At 48.2% G+C, this 21603-nt stretch overlaps 1 protein-coding gene across 1 annotated transcript; it reads left to right on the plus strand.

Moving 5' to 3' along the window:
• Nucleotides 1–193: 193 nt before the first annotated feature.
• Nucleotides 194–21154, plus strand: LOC128788594 (zinc finger TRAF-type-containing protein 1-A-like). Its single transcript, XM_053943787.1, has 4 exons — nucleotides 194–641; nucleotides 8130–8368; nucleotides 14652–14863; nucleotides 20750–21154. The coding sequence occupies exons 1-4, from the start codon at nucleotides 324–326 to the stop codon at nucleotides 21139–21141; spliced, it is 1161 nt and encodes a 386-aa protein (XP_053799762.1). The 5' UTR covers nucleotides 194–323; the 3' UTR covers nucleotides 21142–21154.
• The last annotated feature ends 449 nt before the right edge of the window (nucleotides 21155–21603 follow it).

The raw sequence follows: 21603 nt of genomic DNA on the forward strand, positions 1-21603 counted from the left end.
TATACTGCTGGCCCTGAGCGCGCCCCCTCTCGCGCTCCCGCCCCAAGCCCCGCCTTCTCCCCGCTCCTCTACTCCATTGGCCCATCCATAGTGACGTCAACAAACCCCGCCCCCTCTACCGGCAGCTGCCGGCCCTGCCGTTGAAATCCCCGCCCCCAACCCCAGCCCGCGCCCTCCCATTGGCCGCCTCACCCTTCGCTCCTCCCTCCTCGCCCTCCCATTGGCTCCCCCTCCTCCCGCCCCGCCTCTCTCTCCCTCCCATTGGCTCCACCCCTGAGGGGAAGCCGTGAGGGCGGCCAAGATGGCGGCGGGGTGAGGCGGCGATGGCGGCGATGTCCGGGCCGGAGGAGCGCGATGCCGGCGGCGGCCCCGCCGCTCCCTCCGCTCCTTCCGCGGCCGCTCCCGGTCCCGCGGCCGCGGCCGCGCTGGGCGGCGAAAGCGGCGGCGCCGAAGAAGCGGCGGCGCTGCTGTTGGAGGCGGGCGCCGATCCCGACGCGCCGCCCAAGAAGCGGCTGAGGGCGGCCGGGAGCGGCGGCGGCGGCGCGGAGGGGGCGGCGGGCAGCGTGAAGCTGGAGGAGCGCCTCTACTCCGTGCTCTGCTGCACCGTGTGCCTCGATCTGCCCAAGGCTTCCGTCTACCAGGTGCGGCCGCGCTCTGGGGACGCGGGCACGTCCCGCGGGGGCACCGGGGCAGCGCTGGGGCCGGCGGGGCGAGGCTGGGGGGCAGCGGGAGGGGGTCGAGGGGATGGGGACAGCGCTGGGGGGACGTGGGGACAGCGCTGGGGGGACGTGGGGACAGCGCTTTGGGGACAGGGACACCCCCTTGGGGACATGGGGACAGGCGGTGGTGGCACCGGGACACCCCCAGGTGGCACCGGGACAAGGCTGAGGTGGCACCGGGTGAGGCCCTGAGGGGATCAGGGCGGTTCTGAGGCGGTGACAGCGCTTTGGGGACATCACTGTGGGGACAGGGAGACCCCCCTGGGGACAGGGACACCCCCTTGGGGACATGGGGACAGTGGTGGTGGTGGCACCGGGACGGGGCTGAGGTGGCACCGGGTGAGGCCCTGAGGGGATCAGGGCGGTTCTGAGGCGGTGACAGCGCTTTGGGGACAGGGGACACCTCCTTGGGGACATGGGGACACCTCCCTGGGGACAGGGACACCCCCTTGGGGACATGGGGACAGGCGGTGGTGGCACTGGGACAAGGCTGAGGTGGCACCAGGAGGGGTCCTGAGGGGATGGGGACGGTTCTGAGGTGGTGACATCACTTTGGGGACATGGGGACATCACTCTGGGGACAGGGACACCCCTTTGGGGGACATGGGGACAGCAGTGGTGGCACCGGGACATGCCCAGGTGGCACCGGGTGAGGCCCTGAGGGGATGGGGACAGCGCCACCCCCTTGGGGACAGCGGGACACCCTCAGGGGACACGTCTGGTGGCACTGCCACCCCCTTGGGGACACGGGGACAACCCCTGGTGGCATTGTCACCACCTTTGGGGACACGGGGACAGCCCTTCATGGCAATGCCACCCCCCCTTGTGGCCCTGTCACCCCTCTGGTCACATTGTCACACCCCCTTGGTGGCCCTGTCACCCCTCCGATGGCGTTGTCACCCCCCTGGTGGCTCTGTCACCCCTCTGGTGGCACTGCCACTCCCTTTGTGGTGGCCCTGTCACACCCCCGGTGGCATTGTCACCTCTCTGGTGGCCCTGTCACCCCCCCCCCGCTGGCATTGTCACCTCTCTGGTGGCCCTGTCACCCCCCCTTGTGGCCCTGCCACCCCCCTGGTGGCCCTGTCACCCCCCTGGTGGCTCTGTCACCCCCCTGGTGGCCCTGTCACCTCTCTGGTGGCCCTGTCACCCCTGTTGTGGCCCTGTCACCCCTCTGGTGGCCCTGTCACCCCTCTGATGGCCCTGCCACCCCTCTGATGGCCCTGTCACCCATCTGGTGGCCCTGCCACCCCTCTGATGGCCCTGTCACCCCCCTGGTGGCCCTGTCACCCCTCTGGTGGCCCTGTCACCCATCTGGTGGCCCTGCCACCCCTCTGATGGCCCTGTCACCCCCCTGGTGGCCCTGTCACCCCTCTGGTGGCCCTGTCACCCATCTGGTGGCCCTGCCACCCCTCTGATGGCCCTGTCACCCATCTGATGGCCCTGTCACCCATCTGGTGGCCCTGTCACCCATCTGGTGGCCCTGTCACCCCCCTGGTGGCCCTGTCACCCATCTGGTGGCCCTGTCACCCCCCTGGTGGCCCTGTCCCCCCCTTGGGGACAGCCGGTGTCACCCCCGGGCTTTTGTCACCCCCAGTCCCTTCAGGGCTCATCGAGGGCCACCGATGTCACCTCAGGGCCACCAAAAGTGTCTCAGAGTGGCCCTTGTGACCTCGTGGGCCACCAAAACCCCCCCAGGGGCCACCAAACCTGCCCGGGGGCCACCAAAGTCCCCCCAGGGGCCACCAAACCTGCCTCAGGGCCACCAAACCTGCCCGGGGGCCACCAAAGTCCCCTTAGGGCCACCAAACCTGCCCCGGGGCCACCAAAGTCCCCTCAGGGCCACCAAACCTGCCTCAGGGCCACCAAAACTATCCCAGAGTGGCCCTGTCACTTCCTGGGCCACCAACCCCTCCCCCCAGGGCCACCAAACTGTCCCAGGGCCACCAAAACCTCCCCAGGGGCCACCAAATGCCCCCTCCAGACGTTTCTTGTCCCCTCCTGGGCCATCAAATCCCCCCCATTGGCCACCAAACTGTCCCAGAGTGGCCCTGTCACCTCCTGGGCCACCAAACCTCCCCAGGGGCCACCAAACCCCCCCAAGGTGTCCTTGTCCCTTCATGGGCCACTAAACCTCTCCAGGGGCCACCAAACGCAGTCCCCAGAACCTTCTTGTCCCCTTGTGGGCCACCAAACCCCCCCAGGGGCCACCAAACTGTCCCAGGGGCCACCAAAGTCCCCTCAAGGCCACCAAAACTTCCCCAATGGCCACTAAAGTCCCCCCAGGGCCAACCCATCCCCAGGGGGTCTCTGTGCCCTCCTGGGCCACCGAAGTCCCCCCTGGGGGCCACCAAGGCCTGGGGCTACCAAATTCTCTCTCCGGGCTACAAAGGGCTCCTTTGTCCCCTCTTGGGCTACCAAACCCATTTGAAGGGCCACCAAACTCCCCAGGGGCCACCAAAGTCCTCTCAGGGCCACCAAAGTGTCCCCAGGGACCACCAAGGCCTAGGGCTACCAAATTCTCTCTCCGGGCTACAAAGGGCTCCTTTGTCCCCTCTTGGGCTACCAAACCCATTTGAAGGGCCACCAAACTCCCCAGGGGCCACCAAAGTCCTCTCAGGGCCACCAAAGTGTCCCCAGGGACCACCAAGGCCTAGGGCTACCAAATTCTCTCCCTGGGCTACCAAGGGCTCCTTTGTCCCCTCCTGGGCTACCAAACCCCTTTGAAGGGCCACCAAACTGTCCCAGGGGCTACCAAAGTCCCCCCAGGAGCCACCAAGGCCTTGAGCCACTAAATTCTCCCTCTGGGCTACCAAAACCTCCCCAGGGGCCACCAAAGTCCCCTCAGGGCCACCAAAGTCCCCCTGGGGGCCACCAAATTCTCTCCCTGGGCTACCAAGGGCTTCTTTGTCCCTCCTGGGCTACCAAACCCCTTTGAAGGGCCACCAAACCCCCCCAGGGGCCACCAAAGATTTAATTATTTAATTAATCAATCCCAGGATCCGATTAACTGATTAATTGATTAATTGACTGATTGATTCATTCAGGGATTGATTAGTCAGTTCTGGGATTTGTTAATTGGTCCTGGGATTAATTAAAGCTGGGATTTGTTAATTAATCCTGGGGTTAATCAAAGCTGGAATTAATTAATCCCCAGATGGGATCCAATTAATAGATTAATTGGGTGATTAATTAATTGGTTGATTGATTCAGGGATTGATTAGATAGTTCTGGGATTCGTTAATTAATTCCAGGATTAATTATAGTTGGGATTTGTTAATTCTGGGATTAATTAAATCTGGGATTAATTATATTCAGGATTTAATTAATTAATTAATTAATCCTAGGACGGGATCCAATTAACTGATTAATTGATTGATTCATTCATTCAGGGATTGATTAGTTAGTTCTGGAATTTGTTAATTAATCCTGGGATTAATTAAAGCTGGGATTTGTTAATTCTGGGATTAATTATATCTGGGATTTAATTAATTAATTAACAAATCCCAGGATGGGATCCAATTAAATGATTAATTGATTGATTAATTGATTGATTCATTCAGGTATTGATTAGTCAGTTCTGGGATTTGTTAATTGGTCCTGGGATTAATTAAAGCTGGGATTTGTTAATTCTGGGATAAATTACAGCTGGGATTAATTAATCCCAGGATGGGATCCAGTTAACAGACTAATTGATTGATTAATTACTTGAGTAATTCAGGGATTGATTAGTTAGTTCTGAGATTTGTTAATTCTAGGATTTGTTAATTAATTTTGGGATTAATTAAATCTGGAATTAATTAATCTCAGGACGGGACCAAATAAATTGATTAATTAATTCAGGGATTGATTGATTAAATCAGGGATTGATTAGTTAGTTCTGCGAATCAATGGGGATCAATGGGGAATCAATGGGGAATTGGGAACCAATGGGGAATTCCAATGGGAAATTGGGAATCAATTGGGGATCAATGGGGATCAATGGGAAATTGGGAATCAGTTGGGAATCAATGGGGATCAATGGGAATTGGGAATCAATTGGGAATCAATGGGAATCAATGGGGATCAATGGGAAATTGGGAATCAATTGGGAATCAATGGGAATCAATGGGGATCAATGGGAAATTGGGAATCAATTGGGAATCAATGGGAATCAATGGGGATCAATGGGGATCAATGGGGATCAATGGGAAATTGGGAATCAATTTGGAATCAATGGGAATCAATGGGGATCAATGGGAATTGGGAATCAATTGGGGATCAATGGGGATCAATGGGAAATTGGGAATCAGTTGGGAATCAATGGGGATCAATGGGAATTGGGAATCAATTGGGAATCAATGGGAATCAATGGGGATCAATGGGAAATTGGGAATCAATTGGGGATCAATGGGAATCAATGGGGATCAATGGGAAATTGGGAATCAATTGGGAATCAATGGGAATCAATGGGGATCAATGGGAAATTGGGAATCAATTGGGAATCAATGGGGATCAATGGGAAATTGGGAATCAATTGGGAATCAATGGGAATCAATGGGGATCAATGGGAAATTGGGAATCAATTGGGAATCAATGGGAATCAATGGGGATCAATGGGGATCAATGGGGATCAATGGGAAATTGGGAATCAATTTGGAATCAATGGGAATCAATGGGGATCAATGGGGATCAATGGGGATCAATGGGAAATTGGGAATCAATTTGGAATCAATGGGAATCAATGGGGATCAATGGGAATTGGGAATCAATTGGGGATCAATGGGGATCAATGGGAAATTGGGAATCAGTTGGGAATCAATGGGGATCAATGGGAATTGGGAATCAATTGGGAATCAATGGGAATCAATGGGGATCAATGGGAAATTGAGAATCAATTGGGAATCAATGGAAATCAATGGGGATCAATGGGGATCAATGGGAAATTGGGAATCAATTTGGAATCAATGGGAATCAATGGGGATCAATGGGAAATTGAGAATCAATTGGGAATCAATGGAAATCAATGGGGATCAATGGGAAATTGGGAATCAATTGGGAATCAATGGGGATCAATGGGAAATTGGGAATCAATGGGAATCAATGGGGATCAATGGGAAATTGGGAATCAATTGGGAATCAATGGAAATCAATGGGGATCAATGGGAAATTGGGAATCAATTTGGAATCAATGGGAATCAATGGGGATCAATGGGAATTGGGAATCAATTGGGGATCAATGGGGATCAATGGGAAATTGGGAATCAGTTGGGAATCAATGGGGATCAATGGGAATTGGGAATCAATTGGGAATCAATGGGAATCAATGGGGATCAATGGGAAATTGGGAATCAATTGGGAATCAATGGGAATCAATGGGGATCAATGGGGATCAATGGGAAATTGGGAATCAATTTGGAATCAATGGGAATCAATGGGGATCAATGGGAAATTGAGAATCAATTGGGAATCAATGGAAATCAATGGGGATCAATGGGAAATTGGGAATCAATTGGGAATCAATGGGGATCAATGGGAAATTGGGAATCAATTGGGAATCAATGGAAATCAATGGGGATCAATGGGAAATTGGGAATCAATTGGGGATCAATGGGGATCAATGGGGAATTGGGAATCAATTGGGGATCAATGGGGATCAATGGGAATTGGGAATCAATTGGGAATCAATGGGGATGAATGGGAATTGGGGATCAATGGGGAACAATGGGAAATTTGGAACCAATGAGGAATCAATGGGGATCAATGTGGAATTGCAATGACCACCCTGTGCCTCAGTTTCCCTTCTCCAACCCCAAATCCCAATAGCACCAAATCCCAAAAAACTCCCAAAAATTCCCTTTTTTTTCCCTGGAATTTCCCAGTGCACCAACGGGCACCTGATGTGCGCGGGCTGTTTGATCCACCTGCTGGGAAATGGGAATGGATGGGGATCAATGGGAATTGGGAATCAATGGGAATCAGTGGGGATCAATGGGGAATTGGGAATCAATGGGGATCCATGGGGAATCAATGGGGAATTGGGAATCAATGGGGATCAATGGGAATTGGGAATCAATGGGGATCAATGGGGATGAATGGGAATCAATGGGGAATCAATGAGGATCAATGGGGATTAATGGAAATTGGGAATCAATGGGGAATCAATGGGAATCAATGGGAAATTGGGAATCAATGGGGATCAATGAGGAATTGGGAATCAATGGGGATCCATGGGAAATCGGGAATCAATGGGGATCAATGAGGATCAATGGGAGTTGGGAATAGATGGGGAATCAATGGTGACATCCAATGGGAAATTGGGAATCAATGGGCATCAATGGGATATGGAGAATCAATGGGGAATCAAATGACCACTCTGTGCCTCAGTTTCTCTTCTCCAACCCCAAATTCCAATAGGACCAAATCTCAAAAAACTCCCAAAAATTCCCTTTTTTTTTTTTTTGGAATTTCCTAGTGCACCAACGGGCACCTGATGTGCGCGGGCTGTTTGATCCACCTGCTGGGAAATGGGAATGGATGGGGATCAATGGGAATTGGGAATCAATGGGGAATCAATGGGGAATCAATGGGGAATTGGGAATCAATGGGGATCAATGGGAATTGGGAATCATTGGGGATGAATGAGGAATTGGGAATCAATGGGGATCCATGGGAAACTGGGAAAATTCCCATTTTTTTTTTTGGAATTTCCCAGTGCACCAACGGGCACCTGATGTGCGCGGGCTGTTTGATCCACCTGCTGGGAAATGGGAATGGATGGGGATCAATGGGAATTGGGAATCAATGGGGATCAATGGGAATTGGGAATCAATTGGGGATCAATGGGAATCAATGGGGATCAATGGGAAATTGGGAATCAATTGGGAATCAATGGGAATCAATGGGGATCAATGGGAAATTGGGAATCAATTGGGAATCAATGGGAATCAATGGGGATCAATGGGGATCAATGGGAAATTGGGAATCAATTTGGAATCAATGGGGATCAATGGGAAATTGGGAATCAATTGGGAATCAATGGGGAATCAATGGGAATTGGGAATCAATGGGAATCAGTGGGGAATCAATGGGAATTGGGAATCAATGGGAATCAGTGGGGATTAATGGGGAATCAATGGGGAATCAATGGTGAATCAATGGGGATTAATGGGGAATCAATGGGAATTGGGAATCAATGGGGATCCATGGGAAATTGGGAAAATTCCCATTTTTTTTTTGGAATTTCCCAGTGCACCAACGGGCACCTGATGTGCGCGGGCTGTTTGATCCACCTGCTGGGAAATGGGAATGGATGGGGATCAATGGGAATTGGGAATCAATGGGGAATCAATGGGGAATCAATGGGGAATTGGGAATCAATGGGGATCCATGGGAAATTGGGAAAATTCCCATTTTTTTTTTGGAATTTCCCAGTGCACCAACGGACACCTGATGTGCGCGGGCTGTTTCATCCACCTGCTGGCCGACTCCCGGCTCAAGGAGGAGCAGGCCACGTGCCCCAACTGCCGCTGCGAGATCTCCAAGAGCCTCTGCTGCCGCAACCTGGCCGTGGAGAAGGCGGTCAGCGAGCTGCCGGCCGAGTGCGGCTTCTGCGCCCGCCAGTTCCCCCGCTCCCTGCTCGAGCGCCACCAGAAGGAGGAGTGCCAGGACAGGTCGGCAACTTTGGGGATTTTTTGGAATTTTTTGGGATTTTTTGAGGTTTTTTTTGTTGGTTTTATTGGGAGTTTTTGGGGGTTTTTGGTGGTTTCGGGCTGGTTTTCCACCTGAAAGTTCTGGAGATGTTTCTTGGAGCAGCAGCAGTTCCCCTGCTCCCTGCTCGAGCGCCACCAGAAGGAGGAGTGCCAGGACAGGTCGGGAACTTTTGGGATTTTTTGGAATTTTTTGGGGATTTTTTGAGGTTTTTTTGTGTGTTTTATTGGGATTTTTTGGTGGTTTGTGGTGGTTTTTGGTGGTCTCGGGCTGCTTTTCCACCTCAAAGTTCTGGAGATGTTTCTTGGAGCAGCAGCAGTTCCCCGCTCTCTGCTCGAGCGCCAGCAGAAGGAGGAGTGCCAGGACCGGTCGGCAACTTTTGGGGTTTTATTGGGAATTTTGGGGATTTTTGGGATTTTTGGGGGATTTTTTGGGGTTTTTTTGGCAGTTTTGTGGTGGTTTTTGGTGGTTTTGGGATGGTTTCCCACCTGAAAGTTCTTGAGATGTTTCTTGGAGTGTACCAGATGGAGCGTGAGGATGGGTGAGGTCCAGGAATGGTCTGAGTGGGATTTGGGCTGGATTTTGGGAATCCTGGCTGTTTTTTTGGGATTTTCGGGAGGTTCTGTGGGATTTGGGGCTGCTTTGGTGCTGGTGGGATGTGGCCGTGGTGCAGCCAAGTCTGGCCGAGTGCAGCTTCTGCGCCCGCCAGTTCCCCCGCTCCCTGCTCGAGTGCCACCAGAAGGAGGAGTGCCAGGACAGGTCAGGAACTTTGGGGATTTTATTGGGAATTTTTATGGATTTTTTGAGTTTTTTTTGTGGGTTTTATTGGGATTTTTTGGGGGTTTGTGGTGGTTTTTGGTGGTCTTGGGCTGGTTTTCCACCTGAAAGTTCTGGAGATGTTTCTTGGAGCAGCAGCAGTTCCCCGCTCCCTGCTTGAGCGCCAGCAGAAGGAGGAGTGCCAGGACAGGTCAGGAACTTTTGGGATTTTTTGGAATTTTTGGGGGATTTTTTGAGGTTTTTTTGTGGGTTTTATTGGGATTTTTGAGGTTTTGTGGTGGTTTTTGGTGGTTTCGGGCTGGTTTTCCACCTCAAAGTTCTGGAGATGTTTCTTGGAGCAGCAGCAGTTCCCCCGCTCCCTGCTCGAGCGCCACCATAAGGAGGAGTGCCAGGACAGGTCGGCAACTTTTAGGATTTTTTGGAATTTTTTTGGGATTTTTTGAGGTTTTTTTGGGATTTATTGTGGTGGTTTATTTTTGTTTTTTTGTGGTGGTTTTTGGCAGTTTCAGGGCTGGTTTTCCTCCTCAAAGTTCTTGAGATGTTTCTTGGAGTGCACCAGGAGGAGTGCCAGGACACAATATGTATTTTTGGGATTTTTTGGGGGGTTTTGTGGTGGTTTTTGGCAGATTTTGGTGGTCTTTGGTGGTCTCGGGCTGGTTTTCCACCTCAAAGTTCTTGAGATGTTTCTTGGAGCAGCAGCAGTTCCCCGCTCCCTGCTCGAGCGCCACCAGAAGGAGGAGTGCCAGGACAGGTCAGCAACTTTTGGGGTTTTATTGGGAATTTTTTGGGGATTTTTTGAGGTTTTTTTGTGGGTTTTATTGGGATTTTTTGGGGGTTTGTGGTGGTTTTTGGCAGTTTCAGGGCTGGTTTTCCACCTGAAAGTTCTTGAGATGTTTCTTGGAGTGCACCAGAAGGAGGAGTGACAGGACACAATATGTATTTTTGGGATTTTTTGAGGGGTTTTGTGGTGGTTTTTGGCAGATTTTGGTGGTTTTTGGTGGTCTCGGGCTGGTTTTCCACCTGAAAGTTCTGGAGATGTTTCTTGGAGCAGCAGCAGTTCCCCCGCTCCCTGCTCGAGCGCCAGCAGAAGGAGGAGTGCCAGGACAGGTCGGGAACGTTGGGGAGTTTTTGGAATTTTTGGGGGATTTTTTGAGGTTTTTTTGTGGGTTTTATTGGGTTTTTTTTGGGGGTTTTTGGTGGTTTCGGGCTGGTTTTCCACCTGAAAGTTCTGGAGATGTTTCTTGGAGCAGCAGCAGTTCCCCCGCTCCCTGCTCGAGTGCCACCAGAAGGAGGAGTGCCAGGACAGGTCGGGATCTTTTGGGATTTTTTGGAATTTTTTTTTGATTTTTTGAGGTTTTTTTGGGATTTATTGGGGTTTTTTCGGGGTTTGTGGTGGTTTTTGGTGGTTTCGGGCTGGTTTTCCACCTGAAAGTTCTGGAGATGTTTCTTGGAGCAGCAGCAGTTCCCCCGCTTCCTGCTCGAGCGCCAGCAGAAGGAGGAGTGCCAGGACAGGTCGGCAACATTGGGGATTTTTTGGAATTTTTTTGGGATTTTTTGAGGTTTTTTTGTGGGTTTTATTGGGATTTTTTGGGGGTTTGTGGTGGTTTTTGGTGGTTTCGGGCTGGTTTCCCACCTGAAAGTTCTTGAGATGTTTCTTGGAGTGCACCAGAAGAAGGAGTGACAGGACACAATATGTATTTTTGGGATTTTTTGAGGGGTTTTGTGGTGGTTTTTGGCAGATTTTGGTGGTTTTTGGTGGTTTTGGGCTGGTTTTCCACCTGAAAGTTCTGGAGATGTTTCTTGGAGCAGCAGCAGTTCCCCCGCTCCCTGCTCGAGCGCCAGCAGAAGGAGGAGTGCCAGGACCGGTCGGCAACTTTTGGGGTTTTATTGGGAATTTTGGGGATTTTTGGGATTTTTTTGGGGATTTTTTGGGGTTTTTTTGGCAGTTTTGTGGTGGTTTTTGGTGGTTTTGGGATGGTTTCCCACCTGAAAGTTCTTGAGATGTTTCTTGGAGTGCACCAGAAGAAGGAGTGACAGGACACAATATGTATTTTTGGGATTTTTTGGGGGGTTTTGTGGTGGTTTTTGGCAGATTTTGGTGGTTTTTGGTGGTCTCGGGCTGGTTTTCCACCTGAAAGTTCTGGAGATGTTTCTTGGAGCAGCAGCAGTTCCCCCGCTCCCTGCTCGAGCGCCAGCAGAAGGAGGAGTGCCAGGACAGGTCGGCAACTTTGGGGATTTTATTGGGAATTTTTGGGGATTTTTTGAGGATTTTTTGGGATTTATTGGGATTTTTTGGGGGGCTTTATTGGATTTTTTGAGGATTTTTTCGGGGGTTTTTTGAGGTTTTGTGGTCGTTTTTGGTGATTTTGGGACGGTTTCCCACCTGAAAGTTCTGGAGATGTTTCTTGGAGCGCCAACCGAAGAAAGAGTGGCAGGATAGAAGGATTTTGGGGGATTTTTTGGGATATTTTTGGGGTTTTTTGGCAATTTTGGGGTGGATTTTGGTGATTTTGGGATGGTTTTTCACCCAAAAGTTCTTGAGATGTTTCTTGGAGCACCAGCAGAAGGAGCGTGAGTATGGTGAGGGATTGAGAATGGATTTTTGGGGATTTTTGGGAATTCTGGATGGTTTTGGGGGATTTTTGGGGGAATTCTGGATGATTTTTGGGAATTCGGGATGATTTTGGGGGATTTTTGGGAAGTCTGGCTGATTTTTTTGGAAGTCTGGCTGATTTTCTGGATGGTTTTTGAGGAATTCTGGATGCTTTTGGGGGATTTTTGGGAATTCTGGCTGGATTTTTGGGGTGGGTTTTGGGAATTTGGATGATTTTTGAGGCATTCTGGATTTTTGAGGGGAATTCTGCATGGTTTTGGGGGATTTTGAGTTGATTTTGGGAATTCTAGATGGGTTTTGGGACTTTTTTGAGGAATTCTGGAATTTTTTTGGGAATTCTGGCTGATTTCTGAGGAATTCTGGATGTTATTTTGGGAATTCTGCCTCATTTTTTTGGGAATTCCAGATTTTTTTGGGGGGAATTTTGGGTGGTTTGGGAGGGTTTTGGGATGGTTCCACTCCCGGCGGAGTCTCCCAAATTTCCCGCTCTGCTTTTCCATTTCTTTCCCAAATTTTCCAGCCTGGTTTTTCCATTTTTATCCCAAATTTCCACTCTGCTTTTCCATTTCTCTCCCAAAATTTCCCTTCTGATTTTCCATTTTTATCCCAAATTTTCCTCTCTGAATTTTCCATTTCTCTCCCAAATTCCCACTCTGCTTTTCCATTTCTCTCCCAAATTTCCCAATCTGATTTTCCACGTCCTTCCCAAATTTCCTCTCTGCTTTGCCATTTTGCTCCCAAATTTCCCCCTCTGCTTTTCCATCTTTCTCTCTCCCAGATTTTCTGTTTCTCTCCCAAATTTTCCCTTGATTCTCCACATTTTTCCAAATTTTCCCTCTTGAGTTTCCATTTTTATCCCAAATTTCCCCTCTGCTTTTTCCATTTCTCTCCCAAATTTCCCCTCTGATTTTCCGTTTCTCTCCCAAATTTTCCTTCTTGATTTTCCCTCTTGATTTTCCACATTTTTCCCAAATTTTCCCTCTTGAGTTTCCATTTTTATCCCAAAATTCCCACTCTGATTTTCCGTTTCGCTTCCCAAATTTCCCCCTCTGCTTTCCCCACCTTTCCCACCTCTCCCATCCCAAATTCCCAACATCCCACCCCACCGAATATCCCCAAAATTCCCCAAAATTCCCGAACTGTTCCGGCTTTTCCGGCAGGGTGCCGCAGTGCAAGTCCAAGGGATCGGCTGCCCCTGGCAGGGCCCTTCCTCGAGCTCCCGGTGCACGAGAGCTCCCAGATGTTCCCCAAATTTCCCCCTTTTCTCCCAAATTTCCCCCTCTGCTTTTCCATCTTTCTCTCTCCCACGTTTTCCGTTTCTCTCTCCAATTTTACAGTCTGGATTTTCCATTTTTATCCCAAATTTTCATTCTTGAGTTTCCATTTCTCTCCCAAATTTTCCACTCTGATTTTCCATCTTCTTTCTCCCAGATTTCCCGCTCTGATTTTCCACGTCCTTCCCAAATTTCCCCTCTGCTTTTCCATTTCTCTCCCAAAATTTCCCCTCCGCTTTTCCATTTTTATCCCAAATTTTCCCCTCTGAATTTTCCATTTCTCTCCCAAATTTCCCACTCTGATTTTCCGTTGCTCTCCCAGATTTCCTGCTCTGATTTTCCAGTTCTCTCCCAAATTCCCACTCTGATTTTCCATTTCTCTCCCAAATTTCCTGCTCTGATTTTCCATTTCTCTCCCAAATTTCCTGCTCTGATTTTCCATTTCTCTCCCAAATTTCCTGCTCTGATTTTCCATTTCTCTCCCAAATTTCCCACTCTGATTTTCCATTTCTCTCCCAAATTCCCACTCTGATTTTCCATTTCTCTCCCAAATTTCCTGCTCTGATTTTCCATTTCTCTCCCAAATTCCCACTCTGATTTTCCATTTTTCTCCCAAATTTCCTGCTCTGATTTTCCATTTCTCTCCCAAATTCCCACTCTGATTTTCCATTTTTCTCCCAAATTTCCTGCTCTGATTTTCCATTTCTCTCCCAAATTTCCTGCTCTGATTTTCCATTTCTCTCCCAAATTTCCCAATCTGATTTTCCATTTCTCTCCCAAATTCCCGCTCTGATTTTCCATTTCTCTCCCAAATTTCTTGCTCTGATTTTCCATTTCTCTCCCAAATTCCCACTCTGATTTTCCATTTTTCTCCCAAATTTCCTGCTCTGATTTTCCATTTCTCTCCCAAATTCCCACTCTGATTTTCCATTTTTCTCCCAAATTTCTTGCTCTGATTTTCCATTGCTCTCCCAAATTTCTTGCTCTGATTTTCCATTTCTCTCCCAAATTCCCGCTCTGATTTTCCATTTCTCTCCCAAATTCCCACTCTGATTTTCCATTTCTCTCCCAAATTTCTTGCTCTGATTTTCCATTTCTCTCCCAAATTTCCTGCTCTGATTTTCCATTTCTCTCCCAAATTTCCTGCTCTGATTTTCCATTTCTCTCCCAAATTCCCACTCTGATTTTCCATTTCTCTCCCAAATTTCCTGCTCTGATTTTCCATTTCTCTCCCAAATTTCCTGCTCTGATTTTCCATTTCTCTCCCAAATTCCCACTCTGATTTTCCATTTTTCTCCCAAATTTCTTGCTCTGATTTTCCATTTTTCTCCCAAATTTCTTGCTCTGATTTTCCATTGCTCTCCCAAATTTCTTGCTCTGATTTTCCATTTCTCTCCCAAATTCCCACTCTGATTTTCCATTTTTCTCCCAAATTTCCCACTCTGATTTTCCGTTTCTCTCCCAAATTTCCCGCCCCGCCCCCCCGCCATTCTTCCCAGATTTCCCAAGAACGCCACCGAATATCCCCAAAATTCCCCAAAAATCCCCCAAATTCCCGAACTGTTGGGGCTTTTCCGGCAGGGTGACGCAGTGCAAGTACAAGCGCATCGGCTGCCCCTGGCAGGGCCCCTTCCACGAGCTCTCGGTGCACGAGGCCGAGTGCTCGCACCCCACCAAGACGGGCAACGAGCTGATGGAGATCCTGGACGAGATGGACCAAACGCGCAAGAAGGAGATGCAGCTCTACAACAGCATCTTCAGCCTGCTCAGCTTCGAGAAGATCGGCTACACCGGTACGGGACGGAATCCCGCAAAATTCCCCAAAGTTCCCCAAAACTCCTGAAAATTTCTGGGCTTTTCTGAAGGTTTTATGAGGTTTTCCGAAGGTTTTTTGGGATTTTCTGAAGGTTCTGCAAGGGTTTTTCCATGGTTTTCTGAAGGTTTTTTTGGGTTTTCCAAGGGTTTTATGGGGTTTTTAGAAGGTTTTTTGAGGTTTCCTGAAGGTTCTCCAGGGGTTTTCCATGGTTTTCAGAAGGTTTTCCAAAGTTTCTATGGGGTTCTCCAAGGGTTTTCCAGGGTTTTCCAGAGGTTTCTGGGGTTTTCTGGAAAAGGAGATGCAGCTCTACAACAGCATCTTCAGCCTGCTCAGCTTCGAGAAGATCGGCTACACCGGTACGGGACGGAATCCCGCAAAATTCCCCAAAGTTCCCCAAAACTCCTGGAAATTTCTGGGCTTTTCTGAAGGTTTTATGAGGTTTTAAGAAGGTTTTTTGAGGTTTTCTGAAGGTTCTGCGAGGGTTTTTCCATGGTTTTCTGAAGGTTTTTTTGGGTTTTCCAAGGGTTTTATGGGGTTTTTAGAAGGTTTTTTGAGGTTTCCTGAAGGTTCTCCAGGGGTTTTCCATGGTTTTCAGAAGGTTTTCCAAAGTTTCTATGGGGTTCTCCAAGGGTTTTCCAGGGTTTTCCAGAGGTTTCTGGGTTTTCTGGAAAAGGAGATGCAGCTCTACAACAGCATCTTCAGCCTGCTCAGCTTCGAGAAGATCGGCTACACCGGTACGGGACGGAATCCCGCAAAATTCCCCAAAGTTCCCCAAAACTCCTGGAAATTTCTGGGCTTTTCTGAAGGTTTTATGAGGTTTTCCGAAGGTTTTTTGAGGTTTTCTGAAGGTTCTGCGAGGGTTTTTCCATGGTTTTCTGAAGGTTTTTTTGGGTTTTCCAAGGGTTTTATGGGGTTTTTAGAAGGTTTTTTGAGGTTTCCTGAAGGTTCTCCAGGGGTTTTCCATGGTTTTCAGAAGGTTTTCCAAAGTTTCTATGGGGTTCTCCAAGGGTTTTCCAGGGTTTTCCAGAGGTTTCTGGGGTTTTCTGGAAAAGGAGATGCAGCTCTACAACAGCATCTTCAGCCTGCTCAGCTTCGAGAAGATCGGATACACCGGTACGGGACGGAATCCCGCAAAATTCCCCAAAGTTCCCCAAAACTCCTGGAAATTTCTGGGCTTTTCTGAAGGTTTTATGAGGTTTTCCGAAGGTTTTTTGAGGTTTTCTGAAGGTTCTGCAAGGGTTTTTCCATGGTTTTCTGAAGGTTTTTTTGGGTTTTCCAAGGGTTTTATGGGGTTTTTAGAAGGTTTTTTGAGGTTTCCTGAAGGTTCTCCAGGGGTTTTCCATGGTTTTCAGAAGGTTCTCCAAGGGTTTTATGGGGTTTTTAGAAGGTTTTTTGAGGTTTCCTGAAGGTTCTCCAGGGGTTTTCCATGGTTTTCTGAAGGTTCTCCAAGGGTTTTCCAAGGGTTTTATGGGGTTTTTAGAAGGTTTTTTGAGGTTTCCTGAAGGTTCTCCAGGGGTTTTCCATGGTTTTCAGAAGGTTTTCCAAAGTTTCTATGGGGTTCTCCAAGGGTTCTCCAGGGTTTTCCAGAGGTTTCTGGTGTTTTCTGGAAAAGGAGATGCAGCTCTACAACAGCATCTTCAGCCTGCTCAGCTTCGAGAAGATCGGATACACCGGTACGGGACGGAATCCCGCAAAATTCCCCAAAGTTCCCCAAAACTCCTGAAAATTTCTGGGCTTTTCTGAAGGTTTTATGAGGTTTTAAGAAGGTTTTTTGAGGTTTTCTGAAGGTTCTGCGAGGGTTTTTCCATGGTTTTCTGAAGGTTTTTTGGGGTTTTCCAAGGGTTTTATGGGGTTTTTAGAAGGTTTTTTGAGGTTTCCTGAAGGTTCTCCAGGGGTTTTCCATGGTTTTCAGAAGGTTTTCCAAAGTTTCTATGGGGTTCCCCAAGGGTTTTCCAGGGTTTTCCAGAGGTTTCTGGGGTTTTCTGGAAAAGGAGATGCAGCTCTACAGCAGCATCTTCAGCCTGCTCAGCTTCGAGAAGATCGGATACACCGGTACGGGACGGAATCCCGCAAAATTCCCCAAAGTTCCCCAAAACTCCTGAAAATTTCTGGGCTTTTCTGAAGGTTTTATGAGGTTTTCCGAAGGTTTTTTGGGATTTTCTGAAGGTTCTGCAAGGGTTTTTCCATGGTTTTCTGAAGGTTTTTTTGGGTTTTCCAAGGGTTTTATGGGGTTTTTAGAAGGTTTTTTGAGGTTTCCTGAAGGTTCTCCAGGGGTTTTCCATGGTTTTCAGAAGGTTTTCCAAAGTTTCTATGGGGTTCTCCAAGGGTTTTCCAGGGTTTTCCAGTGGTTTCTGGGGTTTTCTGGAAAAGGAGATGCAGCTCTACAACAGCATCTTCAGCCTGCTCAGCTTCGAGAAGATCGGATACACCGGTACGGGACAGAATCCCGCAAAATTCCCCAAAGTTCCCCAAAATTCCTGAAAATTTCTGGGCTTTTCTGAAGGTTTTATGAGGTTTTCCGAAGGTTTTCTGAAGTTTTCTGAAGGTTCTCCAAGGGTTTTCCATGGCTTTCTGTAAGTTTTTTTGGGGTTTTCTGAAGGTTTTCCAGGATTTTCTGGAGGTTTTTTGGTGTTCTCCAAGGGTTTTCCATCGTTTTCTGAAGGTTCTCCAAGGGTTTTCCAGGATTTTCTGAAGGATTTGTGGGGTTCTCCAAGGGTTTTCCATGGTTTTCTGAAGGTTTTTTGGAGTTTTCCAAGGGTTTTCCATGGTTTTCCGAAGGCTTTTTTTGAGTTTTCTGAAGACTTCATGGGATTTTCTGAAGGTTTTCCATGCTTTTCTGAAGGTTTTTGGGGGTTTCTCCAAGGGTTTTTCAGGGTTTTCCAAAGGTTTTTTGCAGTTTTCCAAGGGTTTTCCATGGTTTTCAGAAGGTTTTTTGGGGTTTCTGAAGGTTTTTCAAAGTTTTTCTGGAGTTCTCCAAGGATTTTTCAGGGTTTTCAGAAGGTTTTTTGAGGTTTTATGAAGGTTTTCCATGGTTTTCCGAAGGGTTTTTTGTGGTTCTCCAAGAGGTTTATGATGTTTGCCAAAGGTTTTTTGGGATTTTCTGGAGTTTTCCAATGTTTTTAAGGGGTTTTCCAAGGGTTTTTTCAGGGTTTCCGGAGGTTTATTTGGCTTCTCCAAGAGTTTTCCATGGTTTTTCAGAAGGTTTTTTTTGGGTTTTATGAAGGTTTTCCATACTTTTTAAAGGGTTCTCCAAGGGTTTTCCATGGTTTTTTGATGATTTTCCAAAAGTTTTTTCAGCCTGCTCAGCTTCGAGAAGATCGGCTACACCGGTACGGGAAAGAATTCCGCAAAATTCCGGGAATTCCACAAAGTTCCTGGAGGTTCCTTAAAATTCCTGAAAATTTCTGGGCTTTTCTGAAGGTTTTTTTTTGGATTTTTTTGGGGTTTTCCAATTTTTTTCCAATGTTTTTTGAAGCTTTTCTAAATTTTTTTCCATGGGTTTTCCAATGTTTTCTGAAGTTTTTCCTGGTTTCTCCAAAAGTTTTCTGTTCCACAGGTTTTCCCATGGTTTTCTGAAGGTTTTATGGGATTTTTCCAAAGGTTTCCGGAGGTTTTTCACTGTTTTCCAATAGTTTTCCACGGTTTTCCGGAAGTTTTCCAAGATTTTCTGAGGGTTTTCCATGGGTTTTCCATTGGTTTCCGAGGGTTTTCCAGGGTTTTCAAAAGGTTTCTGAAGTTTTTCCAAGGGTTTTTTGGGATTTTCTGAAGGTTCCCCGAAGTTTTTACGGGGCTCTCCAAGGGTTTTCCAGAGTTTTCCAAAGGTTCTTCGGGATTTTCCGAAGGTTTTCTTGGGGTTTTCTGGCATTTTCCGAGAGTTTTTGGGGTTTTTTCCGAGGTTTTTCAGGTGGAAAGATGGGATTTGGGATTCCTCCTGGAATTGTGGATGCAGTCTGGGAATTCCAAGATTGGGATTGGGGTCGGAGGAGACAATTTGGGATGGGGTGTGGCAGTGGGGCCGGTGGGAATTCCATTGGATAATGGGGAAGCCAAATGGGATCCTGTGAGAATTTTGGGAATTTTGTAGGATCCTGGTGAAAATTCCGGGAATTTTGTAGGATCCTGGTGGATCCAGTTTGGGATCTGATGATAATTTTGGGAATCTTTTAGGACGACGGTGAATCCTTGTAGGATCTGGTGATAATTCCAGGAATTTTGTAGGATCCTGGCGAATCCTTGTAGGATCTGATGACGATCCTGGGAATTCTGTAGGATCACGGTGAATCCTCGTAGGATCCAATGATAATTCCGGGAATTTAGTAGGATCCTGGTGAATTTTGTTGGGATCCAATGATAATTCCAGGAATTCTGTAGGATAACGATGAATCCTGATGGGATCCACGGTGGATCCTTTTTAGAATCCAAGGATAATTCCAGGAATTCTGTATGAAAACGGTGAATCCTTTTAGGATCTGACAATAATTCCAAAAATTTTGTAGGATCCTGGTGGATCCTTTTGGGATCTGATGATATTTTTGGGAATTTTGTAGGATAAGGGTGAATCCTTTTGGGATCTGATGATAATTTTGGGAATCTTTTAGGACGACGGTGAATCCTTGTAGGATCCAGTGATAATTCTGGGAATTTTGTAGGATCCTGGTGAATCCTTTTGGGATCTGGTGAAAATTTTTGGAATTTTTTAGGATAATGGTGAATCTTGATGGGATCTACAGTGAATCCTTTTTAGAATCCAAGGATAATTCCAGGAATTTTGCAGGATAATGGTGAATCCTTTTAGGATCTGATGATAATTCCAGGAGTTTTGTCGGATCCTGGTGAATCCTTTTAGGATCCAATGATAATTCCAAAAGTTTTGTAGGATCCTTGTGAATCCTTTTAGGATCCTACAAATTCTAAAAATCTTGTAGGATCCTGGTGAATCCTTTTGGGATCTGGTGATGTTTTGGGAAATTTTGTAGGAAAAGGGTGAATCCTTGTAGGATCCAATGATAATTCTTGGAATTCTGTAGGATCCTGGTGAATTTTGTTGGGATCCTGTGATAATTCTGGGAATTTTGCAGGATAACCTTGAATCCCTGTAGGATCTCATGATGATCCTGGGAATTCTGTAGGATCCTGGTGAATCCTTTGGGGATCTGGTGATGTTTTGGGGAATTTTTTAGGAGCAGGGTGAATCCTTGTAGGTTCTGTTGTTGGCTCCTGGAACGCTGGGGGACCCCGACGAATCCGTAGGAACTCCGTGACAATTCCCGCCCCATCCCAACGTTATCCCACACCTTTTCCCATCTCATCCCAATTTTTTTTTGCCGTTTCCCCCCCCGTTTTCCCAGAGGTGCAGTTCCGCCCGTACCGCACCGACATCCCTGACCTGGGGGCTCTGGTGGGACTGGGATGGACTGGGATGGAATTGGGATGGAATTGGGATGGACTGGGATGAACTGGGATGAACTGGGATGGGACTGGGATGAACTGGAATCCCGGCTTTGGATCATCCTGATTAATCCAGTCAGGATCTGGTGGTAATTCTGGGAATTTTGTAGGATCCTGGTGAGTCCTTTTGGGATCTGCTGATGATTCCAGGAATTCTGCAGGATAACGGTGAATCCTTGTAGGATCCCGTGATAATTCCGGGAATTTTGGTGGATCCAGTTTGGGATCTGCTGATGATTCCAGGAATTCTGTAGGACAATGGTGAATCCTTGTAGGATCCCGTGATAATTCCGGGAATTTTGTAGGATCCTGGTGAATCCTTTTGGGATCTGGTGGTGTCCCAACGTTACTCCCAACCCTTTTCCCATCTCTCATCCCAATTTTTTTTTGCCGTTTCCCCCCCGTTTTTTCCCAGAGGTGCAGTTCCGCCCGTACCGCACCGACGACTTCATCACGCGCCTGTACTACGAGACGCCGCGCCTCACCGTGCTCAACCAGACCTGGGTGCTGAAGGCGCGCGTCAACGACTCCGAGCGCAACCCCAACCTGTCGTGCAAGCGCACGCTGAGCTTCCAGCTGATCCTCAAGAGCAAGGTCAACTCCCCCATGGAATGCTCCTTCCTGCTCCTGGAGGGGCCCTACGACGACGTCAAGATCAACCCCGTCATCTACCACTTCGTCTTCAGCAACGAGAGCAACGAGACCGACTACATGGCGCTGCCCATCGTCGACTCGGTGGAGTGCAACAAACTGCTGGCGGCCAAGAACATCAACCTGCGGCTTTTTATATTCCAGATCCAAAAATAAAACATGACTTTTGCGGGGTTCGTTTTTTGGGGGTGGGAGCGGGGTTCGGGGAGAGGAGGAGGGGAGGAGTTTTAGCGGCGTCGGCGTCGCTTCCGGAGCGTCGGAAGCGGTGGGAGGTGGCGGAAGCGTTGAAAACGGCGCCGGAGCGGCGGAAATGGGTTGGAAGAGACAACAATTGGTGGGGAAGAGACAAAAATTGGGGGTGAGCGGACGGATTTGGCGTGGAACCAACGAAAGATGGCTTCAAAGTGGGAAAACTGGGTTGAAAGCAAGAAAAAAAATGGTTTGAAACCATCAAAAAAACGGAAGGGTGAAAAGTGGGTTGGGAGTGGTGAAAAGGAGTTGAAAGCGAAAAAAAATTGGCTTGGAAGTGGCAAAAATTGGTGGGAAAGAGACAAAAGTTGGTGGGAAAGAGATGAAAATTGGCGGTGAGTGAACGGAATTGGCTTGGAACCATCAAAA

This window comes from Vidua chalybeata, chromosome 1, assembly GCF_026979565.1.
Source record: "Vidua chalybeata isolate OUT-0048 chromosome 1, bVidCha1 merged haplotype, whole genome shotgun sequence".
In the NCBI taxonomy this organism is placed as follows: domain Eukaryota; kingdom Metazoa; phylum Chordata; class Aves; order Passeriformes; family Viduidae; genus Vidua; species Vidua chalybeata.

Bases quoted from the DNA above. Each gene is read 5' to 3' on its own strand.
- LOC128788594 (XM_053943787.1), top strand. From the start codon at position 324: ATGGCGGCGATGTCCGGGCCGGAGGAGCGCGATGCCGGCGGCGGCCCC. The intron at 642-8,129 runs GTGCGGCCGCGC...GGAATTTCCCAG, and splicing joins CCAAGGCTTCCGTCTACCAG to TGCACCAACGGACACCTGAT. The intron at 14,864-20,749 runs GTACGGGACGGA...GTTTTTTCCCAG, and splicing joins CGAGAAGATCGGCTACACCG to AGGTGCAGTTCCGCCCGTAC.